The 14,399-nt window shown below is 45.9% G+C and overlaps 1 protein-coding gene across 1 annotated transcript in view; it reads right to left on the bottom strand.

Annotated features, from left to right (window-relative positions):
* Positions 1-3,253: 3,253 nt before the first annotated feature.
* Positions 3,254-14,399, bottom strand: part of ITIH6 (inter-alpha-trypsin inhibitor heavy chain family member 6) — a gene marked incomplete at both ends in the record, with an annotated part of 33,698 nt that continues 22,552 nt past the window's right edge. The window contains 4 exon segments of the mRNA XM_082865097.1: positions 3,254-3,463; positions 4,740-5,058; positions 5,060-5,111; positions 6,093-6,206. Of these exon segments, the coding sequence (XP_082721223.1) occupies positions 3,254-3,463; positions 4,740-5,058; positions 5,060-5,111; positions 6,093-6,206 (695 nt within the window).

Raw genomic sequence — 14,399 nt, forward strand, 5'->3', positions numbered from 1 at the left:
TGTATATATAACTCCCAGTATCTGTAGATCACAGCCTCTCTGTACTCTAATGCTTGGGTGTCCCAATATCTGTTTATGTCCTAACAACTGTATGTTCTAGTGTCTGTGTGTCTTGATGTCTGTGAGTGTTCTGGTATCTGTGTTCCTCAATTTTTATATGTCCCATGGTTTGTATACCCCAGTGACTGTTTCCATGTTGCATATGTCTCTTAGTTTCAGTGTTTTTGTGTACTTCAGTACCTGTAGCCCAGTGTTTATGTGTCACAACATCTGTTTGATCCAGTTCTGTGGTGGTTCTATGGTGGTTCTGTGTCTCTATGTGCCTCAATAACTGTATGTCCCAGGATGTGTCCCAGTTCCTGTGTGTTCCAATGTCAGTGTGCCTCAGTGTATGTATATTCCAGTGTTTGCTTGTTCCACTGTTTGTGAGGTAAAGTGTCTGTATGTCTCAATGTTTTTATATGTCCTTATGTCTGTGTGCCTCAATATCTATATTCTATTGTCCGTGTGTTCCAGTCTCAGCATGCTCCTGTGTGTCTCTGAGTTTCAGTTTTTGTGTGCTTCAGTCTCTATACCCCAGTTTCCTTGTGTCCCAGTGTGTGTGTGTGTCCCAGGTTTTATGTGTCCCTGTTTGTGTATCCCTTTTTGTGTTCCTGAGTCTTTACATGTTCCTGAATCTTTTCACTTTTCTAAGTCTTTATTGTGTCCTCGAGTCATTGTTCATCCTTGAGTCTGCATGTTCCTGAGTCTTTGCATGTGATCTAGGATCTAGTGTCTGTTCATCTCCATGTCAGGGCACCCATGAGCCTCTGTGTTCCAGTATCTGTGTGTTCCTATCTTTGTGCATCCCCAAGTTTTGCATATCCCTGAACTTTTGTGATCCAGTGTAAGTGTGTCCTGGAGTCTCTATATTCCTGTCTGGGTGTCTCTCTCTGAGCCTCTGTGTTCTAGTGTCTATATTAATGAATCTGCACATGACTCCTTCTATGTGCCCTTGTTTGGTGAGTCTCTGAGTCTATACATCTCTGGGGCTTGGCTCTCCATGTCTGTGATTTTGTATTTATCCTACTCCTCCATTTATTTTCACCAGCTTTTGCCAATGTTTCTGTATTATTTTCTTGATGTTGCTGTGTCTTAAGTTGCTCTGTGCCTCAGTGCCTCTCTTTCTTAGTCCATTGATCTTTTTCTCTAGATTCCCATGACTGTGTTCTTGTTTCTATGGGTCTGTTTGTCAGGGTGTCTCTCTGTATCTGTTCCTCTTTTCGTCTTGCTCTGTCCTTGGTATGCTTTTGATCTGACTCACCACGTCTGTGTCCCTGTCTCTGTTTGTGTCTGGTGTCTGGATCCATGTCTTTTTATTTTTGACCCACTATTTATGTGTCCTTGGGTCTGATTCACTGTCCCCATCCATTCATCTGTGGCCTTGATTGCCTTTTTGTGTGTCTTTATTTCTGGATAACCCAGGTGTATCTTGATTCTGTGTCTTTGCCCATTTGCTTATGTTCTGTGTATCTGTTTCTCTGTGTCTAGGTTTCTTTATTCCTATCTTGATCCTTCCAGAAGTGTGCCTGTGTTTTTGTCCCTATGTCTAGCCTGTATTCATACGATTGTATTTGTGAGTTCACATCCCCATGTCTACTTGTTCTAAGATTTCTGTCTCTGAATTCCTATGTCCCTGTCATTGTGTCACAATGTCCCCATTATTCCTGGGCCTCTATTTTGTCTGTCCTTATATCTCTGTTACCTGGTCTGAAACTTATCTCTTTGGTGGTGTTTGTCACTGTTGAGGTGTCTGCATCCCCATGTCTTTGTCGCTGGATCTCTAAATATATAAGTCTATGCTCCTGTCTCACTCTTAGTGTGTTTCTGCATGTGCGTGTGTCCTTGGGTCTTTGTCACCAAGTCTGGATCTGTGTAACATCTCTATTTCTATGTCCTTATAGGTCTCTGGTTTTGTATCTTTGTGTTCTCTTCTCATCCCCCAACCCATGTCTGCATGTCATCATGTCTATGTGTTTCTACCTCTCTGTCCTTGATATCTTGGACTGTGGTTTTGACCAAAGTCCCCCTGGTTACTTCTGTGTCCTGTGTGTCTTGACTCCTCTGCTCCTGTGTCTGGATCTCTGTGAATCTTTATCTTTTCACTTGTATGCTGTTATGTCTCAGTGTCTTCACATTAGTCATTGTGTGCCTGTCCCTGGGTGACCTCATTTTTGTCTCCCTGCCTCTTTGTTTGTGACAGGGACAGCACCTCAAAATGGGGATACAGAAGCCCAGCAAGTGGGCATCTGTTTCTCTGGGTTTATGTCCCTGATACTGTCACTCTGGCTTCCTGCCCCCCTCTTTGTATGTCTACATGCTCTTATGTCTATTCTCTTTATTTTGAGATCCTTGTGTTTCCACATGTCTCTATCTCTATTTACCCATCCATGTCTGTGTCCTTGTTGCTGTCTTTCTGTGTGTGATTCTGTGCCTTTGGTTGTGAGTATTATATGTGTGTGTCTACTGCTGTGTCATGGGATCCTTTTTGGTTCATTCATTCAGCAAATATTTACTAAGCACCTACTATGTGCTAGGCCCTAGGGATACATAGATGATTCAGAAAAGGTCCTTGCCCTCAAAGAGCTCACAGTCTAAGTAAGGGATCCAGACAAGTAAATAGATGATTACTACATAGTATGATAGGTGAGCTTGAATGGAATGTGGGGGTGGGCTACGGTAACAGGAGGGGACCACACTCAATCTATGGGAGGGGTCAGGGAAGGCCTCCTAGAGGAAGTGACAACCAAGACTTGAAGAATATGTAAAATTTACCTGCATGAAGCCAAGGAAGGGAGTCCCACATAGAAGGAAAAGCACACGCAAAGGCCCATTGGTGGGAGAGAGCATTGTTTGCTAGGGGAACTGTAAGAACTTTAAATATGTCATCAGAGCCAGAGGTCATGAGCAGGACTGGTGCTTCAGTTTTTTGTTTTAAGGAAGTCACTTCTAAGGCTGCTGTGGAGTATGGATTGAAAAGAGTAGAGACTGGAGACAGTAAGGACTGTGAGGAGGTAGAAGTCCCTAAGCCTCTAGGTCCATAGATCTGCATGTCTTTGTGTGTGTGTTCTGGTATGTGTGTCACTTAGTGCATGTGTTAGTGTGCATGTCCCTGTGTGTTTTCACGTCCTCGGAGCTTTGTTCCTGGCTCACCCTATGCCCTGGCCTCTGGGTCTCCAAAACTCAGGTCTCCTGTTCTGGGGTTCAGGGGCCATCACAGGACATAGGCAATGTAGGGGTGGCCCAGCAGCTGCTGTACATGAGAGTGCTTCACCAGCCAGCAGGAAGCCCAGTGGGGTGGCAGCCTTGGTGAGTCCTTCAGCAGCCTCTTGCCTAGGATCACAAGCACATCTGGGTCCTGGTGCCTCCTCAAGCTTGGCGCCATAGGCCCTGCCACCAGTTGGATGTCTGCATGCTGGAAATGTCCTGAGGGAGAGAGATGCAACACCAGTTAAGGCAGTAGTCTCAGTCCTACTGACAGCTCTGAGAGGATCCTAAAGCAGGAAACCTAGAAGGAAAAGTGGGAGGGAGGAAGGGCAGCAAAGGCCTGGAGGAAGGAAGAGGCTGAGCATTGTGTGAAACGTGGAGGAGCCAGATGGGGCAGTAGTATGAAAGTAGAGAGCCAAGGTGGATGAGATGGCAGCAGAGGGGTTCAGTCCGGCTTGAAGGAGATGACAAGGCAGATTGGAGAAGTGAGGAAGTTCAGAGGAAGTAAAAATATCTGTCCAACCCACCATCACTGCCCAAACTCTTTGGTGTGTGCCTCTGCCTCAGGTTCTGCTAGTGTCTCCTGACCTACAGTCTGGTTTCCTGCAATCTCCCTTTACAGTAGCCCCCAGAGGGATCTTTGTAATACTCAGATCTGACTGTATCTTTCACCTGCTTATGCCTTTTCATGACTCCCATTGCCTTCAGGAAAAAGCCAAATTCCTCATGCTGGCATTCTTGTCTGATCACTCCAGCTTCATCTCCTCCAATCTCCATTCTTTTCCTCTACATGTTTGCTCAGCTTTACAGACTCAGTGTGGGTCTGTCTACTATAGGAGATCTTTCTTGAACTCCAGAGCTGGGCAAGATGCCTCACCCTGGGTTCCTCCAGCTCCCTGGACTGCTTTCTGTCTAGCACTGATAACTCCCTGGGATCACTATCCTTGCCTGGGTCTGTCTTATATATATATATATATATATATATATATATATATATATATATATATTGCTGCATAGGGTCTTCGTTGCTGTGTGTGGGCTTTCTCTAGTTGTGGCAAGCGGGGGCAACTCTTCATTGTGGTGCATGGGCTTCTCATTGTGGTGGCTTCTCTTTGCTGTGCAGCATGGGCTCTAGGCGCACGGGCTTCAGTAGTTGTGGCACATGGGCTCAGTAGTTGTGGCTCACAGGCTCTAGAGCAAAGGCTCCATAGTTGTGGCACACGGGCTTAGTTGCTCTGTGGCATGTGCGATCTTCCCAGACCAGGGCTCGAACCCATGTCTCCTGCATTGGCAGGCTGATTCCTAACCACTGTGCCCCCAGGGAAGTCCTGGGTCTGTCTTATTCCTAGACCAGGAGCTCTCCAAGGGCCCAGCTTGGCTCTGATTCCTCTTTGTGGTTTGAGGGTCAAGGTGCTGTGGGCTCATTGGCCTCTCACCCTGGCAGAGTCTTTCTTGGGACTGGTGCCCTCTGACCACTATCAGCCTCAGTAACACTTTTCCAGCAGGCCACGAGCCAAGGGGCTGAGACCTGAGCCACTGATCACATAGAGCCCCAGGTGGGGTAGTTGCAGGGTGCTGGCATTCTGGTAGCGGTGCTGGAGGACTAGGAATTCAAGGTGGGGCCCAAGGCAGAGGATGAGGTGGGCTGTAGCAGCCGCATGGAGCTCCAGCTGGGACCTCTTCAGTAGGGCTGACTGATCCCAGGACAGAAGCAAGGTACCCTCACCTTGCATGGATATGGAACTGCGGGTGATGGTGATAGTGTAGGCCTGGGATTTGTCTTTAGTAACTGTGATGGTCTGGAAGTAGGTACTTGTGCCCTGGCCTTGATGGTGTCCCAAGCAGCTGTCCACGTACATGCAGCCCTGGAGGGAGAAGAATGCTTGCTGGGAGCACAGGCTTTCACATGGTCATTCACATAGTCACCCACAGCACAGGAGGGGTGAAGTCTCAGGGCCTGAAGTTCAGATGAAGTGGTGCAGATCTGTGGTTAGAAAGCTAGCTCCTGAGGAAAGTGCTTCTACCACAGCCCATCTATCTGCTCCTTCCTGTGCAGTGTATGAGCATGTATGTATATGTGTGCATGCTTACCCCAGTGGGGCTATTTGCATGTATGTGCTTGCCTCTGAGTGTGTAAATGTGTGTGTTTAGTTCTGTTCATATGAGTATCTCTGGACATATCAGTGCATCTGCGTATTTGGGGAAGGTGTTATGGTAGAGCGTGTATTTTTTTTGGTTGTATGTGTATATGTGTCTCTGGATATGTTGGTGTTATAAGTCTTGGTGAATAGTTTATGTTGTGTGTGTCTGGCTGTGTGTTGGTACATATTGTATAACTGGGGGTGTCACTGTGCATGCATCTGGCTGTGTGTCATGGTATTTATGTGCTTTGGTATGTTTTATATGTCTAGAGTAGCAGAGTATGTGTACCTATGTGTGTTGAATTCTTGTGTATTGGGATGAGTGAGGTTACCAGCGCATGTGTGTGTGTCTGAGTGTGTTGATATATGTGTCATTGTGTAGATCTGGGCATGTGTTGTTCATCTCTGTGTATCTGGATGCTTATTTGTATGTTACTATGTGTAGGTGTGGAAAGTGTCAAAATATATGTGCCTAGATGTGTATTTTTGTGAGTTTACTGTATTCCCTAGTGTGTGTGTATGTGTCTCTGTGAGTGTCTTGGTGTTAGAGTATATTTGTGTGTGTTTCCATGTGTCTGGGTATGTCCTTGTGTGTTAGTGCGGTGCACTGATATGTGTTTGTATTAACCCACAAATGTCTGGGGGTGTTGACATGTGTATATCTGGCTGTGGAGTTATATGAGGTAGAGTCTTTGGGGCTATCACCTGCCTTTGGGTCATCTATGAGCTGTAGTAGGTCCCCTGGGCACCCATCTAGTGTGAAGCGGATCCTCTCTTTTGAGCATGGGCTGTGGATCACAAAGTGGGTGTCCCCATCCACTGCAAGGCAGGAGGCACAACTCTGAAGTTATGGTCTAGAAGTGAGGCAGGAGGTAAATGGGTGCCCCAGGGTAGGCAATTGGAGATTCGTTCCCTAAGGACAGAAACTCCAAGATGAGCATAGCAGGACAATTGAGAGAGGAGGCTGGGCCCTGCTCAGATAGAAGATAAGAGACCATATATTTCTCATTCTCAAAGTCAAGGAGACCTTCCCAACTAGAAAGGCTCCTTGGAGGTCAAAAAGGGAGGGGGCGCCACCCCATAGTAAGTGATTTCAACTACCCATAGGCCTCTTGGGTGGCATTCATCTTGGCGCACACATTGGGAGGATCCTGAGATATACCAAATACGGACTCTGAACCAGGCAAATCAAAATGATTGGCTAAAGGAAACCTTGAGGAAATGCCCCATATAAGTGATTTAAACTACCACGAGGGCGTGACTCTCTTTTTGAGTCAATCCCTGTGTCTATACACGCGTACTGTACTCTTTTTCCTCCTAATAAATACTTTACTTGTTTCACTACTTTCCATCTTTGTGGGAATTCTTTTCTGCAAAGCTGAAGGGCCAGAGCCTTGTCACTGACCACTGGTCTAGTGGCTAGGATTTGCTGCTCTTACCACCACGACCTGACCTCAATCTCTGGCCAGGAACAGAAACCCTGCTTCAAACCGCTGCAGGCTGAGGCACCTGAAATCATATTTGGTTCCGACACCTGGGAATTCAGGCATTCAAGGTAAACAGTGGGTTTCACCCAGCTGCGGCTTGAGGTCCCTGACTTTTGCTCTTATTTTCTTTCTCACTCTCCACTTCACTTTCTTTTCAAGACCTGCAGGGCATAACCTCTGTCTGCTCACAGCGTTGTGGCTACCCCAACAACATTGAGGGTGGCAGGCAGATTCCCCAGGCTGTACAGATTCAAATAACACTTGGGTGACAGCTGATGCTATCCTTTGGGACATGGTGGAAACGTGATTCTCCTCCAACTGAGAAGGAACCCAAGGGGTGTCTTTTTCTCTCTCTTGCTCTCTCTCTCTCATTACTTGCACAACAAGGTCTCTTTCTCACTTCGTATCTCTGTGCCCTTTTAGGGAAGGATTTCCTGGACATCATTCCTAAACTGCATCCCCGCCACTGACAAACCCAGTGCTGCCTGTGTGAGACAAAATTGTCAGACCCTTCCCAGTTCTATCTTAGCTGCCAGACAGGGCAAAGGATTTTGGGTTCTTTTGCTGTCTAGTCTCTTACCTCACTCAACGCCCAGAAATTTACTATGAGAATTTCTCCACCTCCCGGCCCTGGAACCTTGAACCCTGTGGCATCTTCCATAGCGCCCAACTCCAATTTCTCCAAGGGTTCCTCTTTGCATCTATGGGACCCCCTTCACTCCAGGTCTTGGCAGCCTACACACTGCTATGGACAGCCTGTCTGGCTGGCCGCTACCCAGAAGCCTGAATTATAAACTTTGTAGATGCTCAGTCACGAGGAATACACCCCAGCATAGGAAGACTTATCACAGGACATAAGCTCTATAGACAAGGGATCCCTCCTAAGGAAAGTCCTGGCAACTGGTCTGCACTGGTTCAAAGGTCCTCCCCTGGCCATGTTGGGGGAGAAGGCTTGCACAAGTTACCATGGAAGACCAGAGACATCTGGTCAGAAATCGATGGGAGAGTAGAGGACACTTGAAACCTCATCAGGTTTGAAGTGAATTTGGGCTATGCCCTGAACCCCTTCAGGTTAAAGCCTCCTGATAAATGTTTCCAGCATGCCAGATTCCATTCTAGAAGCTCTCTCTTGTTCTTGCTTGCAAGTTACTCAACATAGGAGGATCCCCCTCCAAGCAAGAAGAGACACCTCTGGAGTGTATCCTTAAGAATTGGAAATTTTTTTTAAATAGAAGGGCTAAGAAAGGAAAAACTTAAGTTCTACTGTAACAGTGCCTGGCCTTTGTATAAGTTAGGGAATGGAGAAAAATGGCCTGAAAATGGGTCTTTAAATTACAATACCATTCTGCAATTGGATCTTTATTGCTGCAGGGTGGGAAAGTGGACTGAGGTTCCCTATATTCAGGCTTTCATGGTCCTTTACCAAAATCCCACCTCTTATAATTCAAAACCTGGGGAACCAGAAAACTCTCCTGACATGTTAGATGATCCCCCTTCTAAGCTCTCCCATCTCTCAGGGGCAAACCTAGCTCCTCCTCCTGACAGTATCCCTACTTCTCCGGAGCCACCTACTTCTCTTGCTCCCTCTGACTGACCCCAAACTGCACCTCCTTATGTCCCACCAGACCCTCCATTACCCCAAGAGAGGCTAGTCCTTCTTGGGTAACTTGCAGTGGAGCTTCCTATCACCCAGGATCAGGGAAACTATGCCCTCTTAGGGAAGTAGCAAATGGAGAAGGGACAATCAGAGTACATGTGCCCTTCTCTTTAACTGACTTAGCCCAATGCAAACAGAAACAGGGCCAATTTTCTGAAGACCCTAGTAAGTTTGTTGAACGGTTTCATGACTTAACTTGGAAGGATGTCCAAGTAATTCTATCTATTTGCTGTACTCCTGAGGAAAAACAGAGAATCTGGACAGCAGCCCAGGGACATGCCAACCAGCTTGCCAGACACCAACCCGAACATTATGCTATGGGTGGAGATGCAGTCCCAAATCAGGAACGCCCTTGCAATTATAATTTGCAGGCAGGAACAGAAGCCAGGAAGCCTATGCTCCAATGTGTATTAGAAGGGATGAGAAAGTGTATCAAAAAGTCAGTTAACTATGAAAAGGTTAAAAGTTAACTTTTTGATAGTTAACTATCAAAAAGTCAGTTAACTATGAAAAGGTTAAAGGAGTGACCCAAGAAGAAGAAGAAAATCCAACCCTCTTTCATAGGCAGCTTGTGGAGACTTTTAAGAAGTATACCAACATAGATCCCTCCACTTCTGAAAGTCAGCCCCTGCTGGGACAACACAACATTTTATTAGTCAGTCCACCCCTGATATTAAATGGAAACTCCAAAGATTACAATTAGCCCTACAAACACCCATGCCCCAACTACTAGATGTGGCATTTGGGGTATTTAATAATTGAGACCAAGCTGAGAAGGAAGAGAGAACCCATCATGAGAAAAGACAGGCCAGGGCTCATGCAAAACTGATAGGTGTTGCTGTCAGCCATGCCTTGCAACCTCCGGACAACCCAAGGGGGCCAAGAAAGTCCAACTCTCCATCTGGAGGTAAGACCAACAAGGGGGAATGCTACAAATGTAAGTCAACTGGCCACTGGGCCCAAGATTGCCAGAAAGAGCCCCCCAGGCCATGCCCAACCTGCAAACAAATAGGTCATTGGAAAAGGGACTGCCCTCAGTCCCAAAGAAGAAGGGGGGCTCCCGCTCCCAAGATGGCCATACTCGACAACTGAGGTGGGCTGGGGATTCTGGTGGCTCCCCCCAATGAGATGTCTTATCTCCATCGAGGAGCCCTGGGTAGTCCTTGACGTGGCAGGTAAGAAGATTGATTTTTTAATTGATATGGGAGCCACTCACTCTGTCTTAATTTTTCACTCTAGACCTCTTTCCTCCAAAAGCTGTACTGTGACTGGTGTTGATGAAAAGCTTAGCACCCATTGCTTTACTGGGCCTCTCACTTGCCAATTTGAGCAGTGGTTGATTTCGCATGCCTTTTTAGTTGTACCTGAGTGTCCCACTCCATTACTGAGGAGAGACCTTCTGAGCTCCCTCAGGGCCATACTCGATTTAGGAGGCCCCGAGCAGCCCCTTATCTTGACTCTGACTAAGACAGACCAACTGGAAGAGCAAGGTCCTATTCCCAGCCATATTCTACAAGCAGTGGACACTTCAGTATGGGAAAAAGGAATCCCTGGAAGGGCCATAAATGCCCAACTGTAAGAATTAGTCATAGACCAGAAGCTGCCTACCCTAACAAGAGACAATACCCTATAAAGTTGGAAGTGAAGAAGAGTTTACAACCCCTTGTAGATAAATTCTTAACGCATGGCCTCTTGGTGCCCTGCCAGTCTCCGTGCAATACTCCTATTAGGCTAGTTGTTAAGCCAAATGGGGAATGTAGGATGGTACAAGACCTTAGAGCAGTAAACGATGCAGTGGTCCCTATACATCCCCTCATGGCCAATCTTTATAACATATTAGCCCAAATCCCTGAGGACACTAAATGGTTTATTGTACTTGACCTCAAGGATGCCTTTTTTTTGCATCCCAGTTCATCCCTCATCACAATATCTATTTGCCTTCTCGTGGACTAACCCCGGCTCAGGCCAAATGCAACAATATACCTGGACAGCATTGCCTCAGGGGTTTTGGGACAGTCCACACTTTTTCACCCAAGCCCTAGGAAAGGAACTAAGGGAAATACACATGAAAGAAGGGGCTATTATACAGTATGTAGACGATATATTAATATGTAGTCCCTCCATGGAGGCCTCAGATCAAAATACCATTGAAGTGCTTAATATCCTTGGGGCCTGGGGTTACAGAGTCTCTCAGATAAAGGCACAAATCTCAAAACAACAAGTTAAATATCTGGGATATATTATAAACCCTGGAAGTAGACAGTTATCTCCAGATAGAAAACAAGCTATATTAGGCCTAAGCACACCAAAGACAAAGAAACATCTCTGTACCTTTTTGGGCATGACAGGATTTTGTAGAATTTGGATTCCAGGATTCAGGCTAATGGCTAAGCCCCTATATGAAGACACTAAAGGCCCAGATACAGAACTATTACTTTGGAACGGGGAATAAGAAAAGGCTTTTTAATGATATCAAGCAGGTCCTCACCAGAGCCCCTGCTCTGGGTCTCCCCAATTTGAAAAGCCATTCATCTTGTATGTGGCTGAAAAGCAGGGGACAGCTTTTGGTGTCCTTATACAGAATCTAGGGGAAGTTCCTCAGCCCATAGGCTACTTTTCCAAGCAACTAGACTCCATGGCCCGAGGTTGGCCTGGCTGCTTCCGGGCAGTAGCTGCCACTGCTTTATTAGTGGAAGAAGCCAACAAGCTCACCTTTGGACAGCCACTGGAAGTCCAGACCCCTCATCAAGTGCAAGGGATTCTAGATACAAAAGGTCACAATTGGCTAACTGGAGGCCGTCTTATTAAGTACCAGCCTTTGCTCCTTGACTCCCCAGAGCTAACCCTCAAAACTTGCCACACTTTTAACGCCACTACACTAATATTCGCCGAAAGCCCAGAGCTAACACATTCTTGCCTCAAAACCCTTGACTGGGTCTATGCCTATAGGTCTGACCTAACAGACCAGGCCACAGAAAACCCTGAGGAAGAATGGTTTACTGATGGCAGTAGTTTCATTAAACATGGAGTTAGGAGGGCAGGGTATGCTGTTGTGAGCATGCATAGTGTCAGAAGCAAAACCTTTGCCACCTAAAGGCTGAACTGATAGCTCTAACCCAAGCCTTAATCCTAGGGGAAGGAAAGATTGTAAATATATACACTGACTCAAAATATGCCTTCCTTGTTTTACATGACCACACAGCTATCTGCAAAGAGAGAGGACTCCTAAATGCAAGAAATTTCCCTATAAAATATAGGGCTGAGATTTTACATCTCATAGAAGTGGTTCAAAAACCAAAACAGATAGCAGTCATTCACTGCCACGGGCACCAAAAGGGAACTTCTCAAATTTCCCAAGGAAACAACAGGGCAGATCGGGAAACAAAGAAAGCAGTCTTGATGCCCATAACTGAAATGGCATTAATCCCATCTCTTACCCCTTCTAACGTTATACCCAGGTACTCAACTTCCAAAGAGAACTGGACATGAGACAGAGGAGGAACTAAGGGAATGGATGGCTCGTGGCACATAGATCAGAAATTGCTCATACCTCTCTCTGACCAATGGAAAATTATTATAGGGCTACAAGATTCTTTCCATCTGGGGAGAGATGCAATGTTTATAATTGTTTTCCGTCTTTTTACAGGGAAAAGGCTCCCAGAGACAATTAAAAGAGTTACTTGAGCATGTGCCCTTTGTGCCACCCATAATCCAGGAGGCAACTTCAAGCCTCCCCCTCTTGTTAACCCAGTCCAGCGATGTAGGACTTACCCAGGAGAGGACTGGCAAATAGATTTCACTCAGATGCTCTCTTTCCAGGGTTTCAAATACTTACTAGTCTTTATAGATACTTTTACTGGATGGATAGAGGCCTTCCCTACTAGAACAGAGAAGGCAACTGAAGTGGCTAAGGCTCTCCTAAAGGAAAGTATTCCTAGATTCAGGTTGCCCCGTCACCTTCAGAGTGACAATGGACCTTTGTTTGTAGTAAAGATCACTCAACAGCTTTTTCAGGCTTTAGGGATTAAATACAACCTCCGTTCATCGTGGAGACCACAGTCTTCAGGAAAACTGGAACAGGCTAATCATACTCTAAAGAAAACCTTGGACAAACTCCATCAGGAAAGGTCAGAGTCGTGGTATTGCATGCTGCCAATAGCCCTCTTAAGGGTCAGAGCAGCCCCTAAAACAATCACTAAGTTAAGCCCTTTTGAAATGACATACAGAAGGACATTCCTTACTCTGGACATGCTAACTGACCCAGAAACCCAGGTTCATCTTAAATACATTATAAACCTAGGCCCGGTGCAGAGGATATACAAGAGCCTGGCAACAGAGTACAGCCCTCTCCAGATGACAGTCCCAGTCACTCTGTTGTAAAACCTGGAGATTGGGAACTTTTAAAGACCTGGAAAAATGAGTTCCCTGGTCATCAGCTACTCACAAAATGGAGGGGTCCTTACCAAGTCCTGCTGAGCACTCCTATAGCAGTTAAACTCCAGGGGGTCACCAGCTGGGTTCATCTGTCCAGAATTAAACCTGTTTCCACTGATATGTTACAAGAACCTGAAGACCTACATTCCAGCCATTCCTGTGAATCCACCCCTTCCTCTGAGTCTCCACAGGATCCGGAGGACCCAGAAAAGCCTGAAAATTCCAGGTGGATGAATGAACCTCTCCAAGACCTGAAGCTTTTATTTGAAAAGGACAAAAAGACTTCTTAGACCCTAGGCTAAGTACCCATAGCCACTATCTTCCTTCTTGCCTTCCAGTACACTTACAGAATAATTGATAGGCTCTGGTAGATTTAGATAACTATTGTCTTCTTTGCTCTCACCTTTGCTTTTGGAATTTACTAAACTTCTCTGCCCATGCTAGGTGATTTAAATATGACTCTGACTGGTGCTACTATGAAGCCTTAGCTTTTCTATGCCTATTTCCCTTATCCACAGGATGGACAGCAGCTCTGGTTCTCATTGCACAAACTCTTGCTTCCTCCACTCTATTGACGGAATGCTGGATTTGTTTACCCTGAGCTAAGTCCATTGTGGACCAGAGCAACCCTCTTGTCCATCTTGTAAGGAATTATAGCCAAGTTCCTGATGGAAAATGGTCTTCTACCAGAGACCCAAGGCTCAGAACGGTAATGTACGGAGTCAGAATTGTTCATTTTCCTACTGAAGAAAATTCTAATGTCTCTTGCCTAACCCTCCCCTTAGTAACAGAAGGAGAATATGAAGTCAAACTGGGAGGACAAAGAACTGGCATTAAAGCACCCCAGCATTTTATAATGCCCCCCCAAGCCAGAATTCCAGTTACTTATTTGTGCTCAAACTCTAACTCGCTACCCAAAGGAAGAACGATCCACACAGGAGAAGCAGATAGTAGGACGGATGTGGATGGAACGGGTTGGTTTTGTAGCTGCAGAAATTTTCCGTAACAATAGAATTGGATGGCTAGGTCTTTTTTTTTTTAAAAAAAAACATCTTTATTGGAGTATAATTGCTTTACAATTTTGTGTTAATTTCTGCTGTATAACAAAGTGAATCAGCTATATGTACACATATATCCCCATATCCCCTCCCTCTTGAGCCTCCCTCCCACCCTCCCTATCCCAACCCTCTAGGTGGTCACAAAGCACCGAGCTGATCTCCCTGTGCTGTGCAGCTGCTTCCCACTAGCTACCTATTTTACATTTGGTAGTTTATATATGTCAATGCTACTCTCACTTCGTCCCAGTTTACCCTTCCCCCACCAGATGGCTAGGTTTTAAAACTTTGGGTGAGTTAGTCTACCGTGCCCTGCCAGGATACATTTTCATATGCCAGGTAGATAAAAAACCATGCACCACTAATTGCCTACAAAATA

This window comes from Leucopleurus acutus (genome assembly GCF_964270905.1).
Source record: "Leucopleurus acutus genome assembly, chromosome: X".
NCBI lineage: Eukaryota > Metazoa > Chordata > Mammalia > Artiodactyla > Delphinidae > Leucopleurus > Leucopleurus acutus.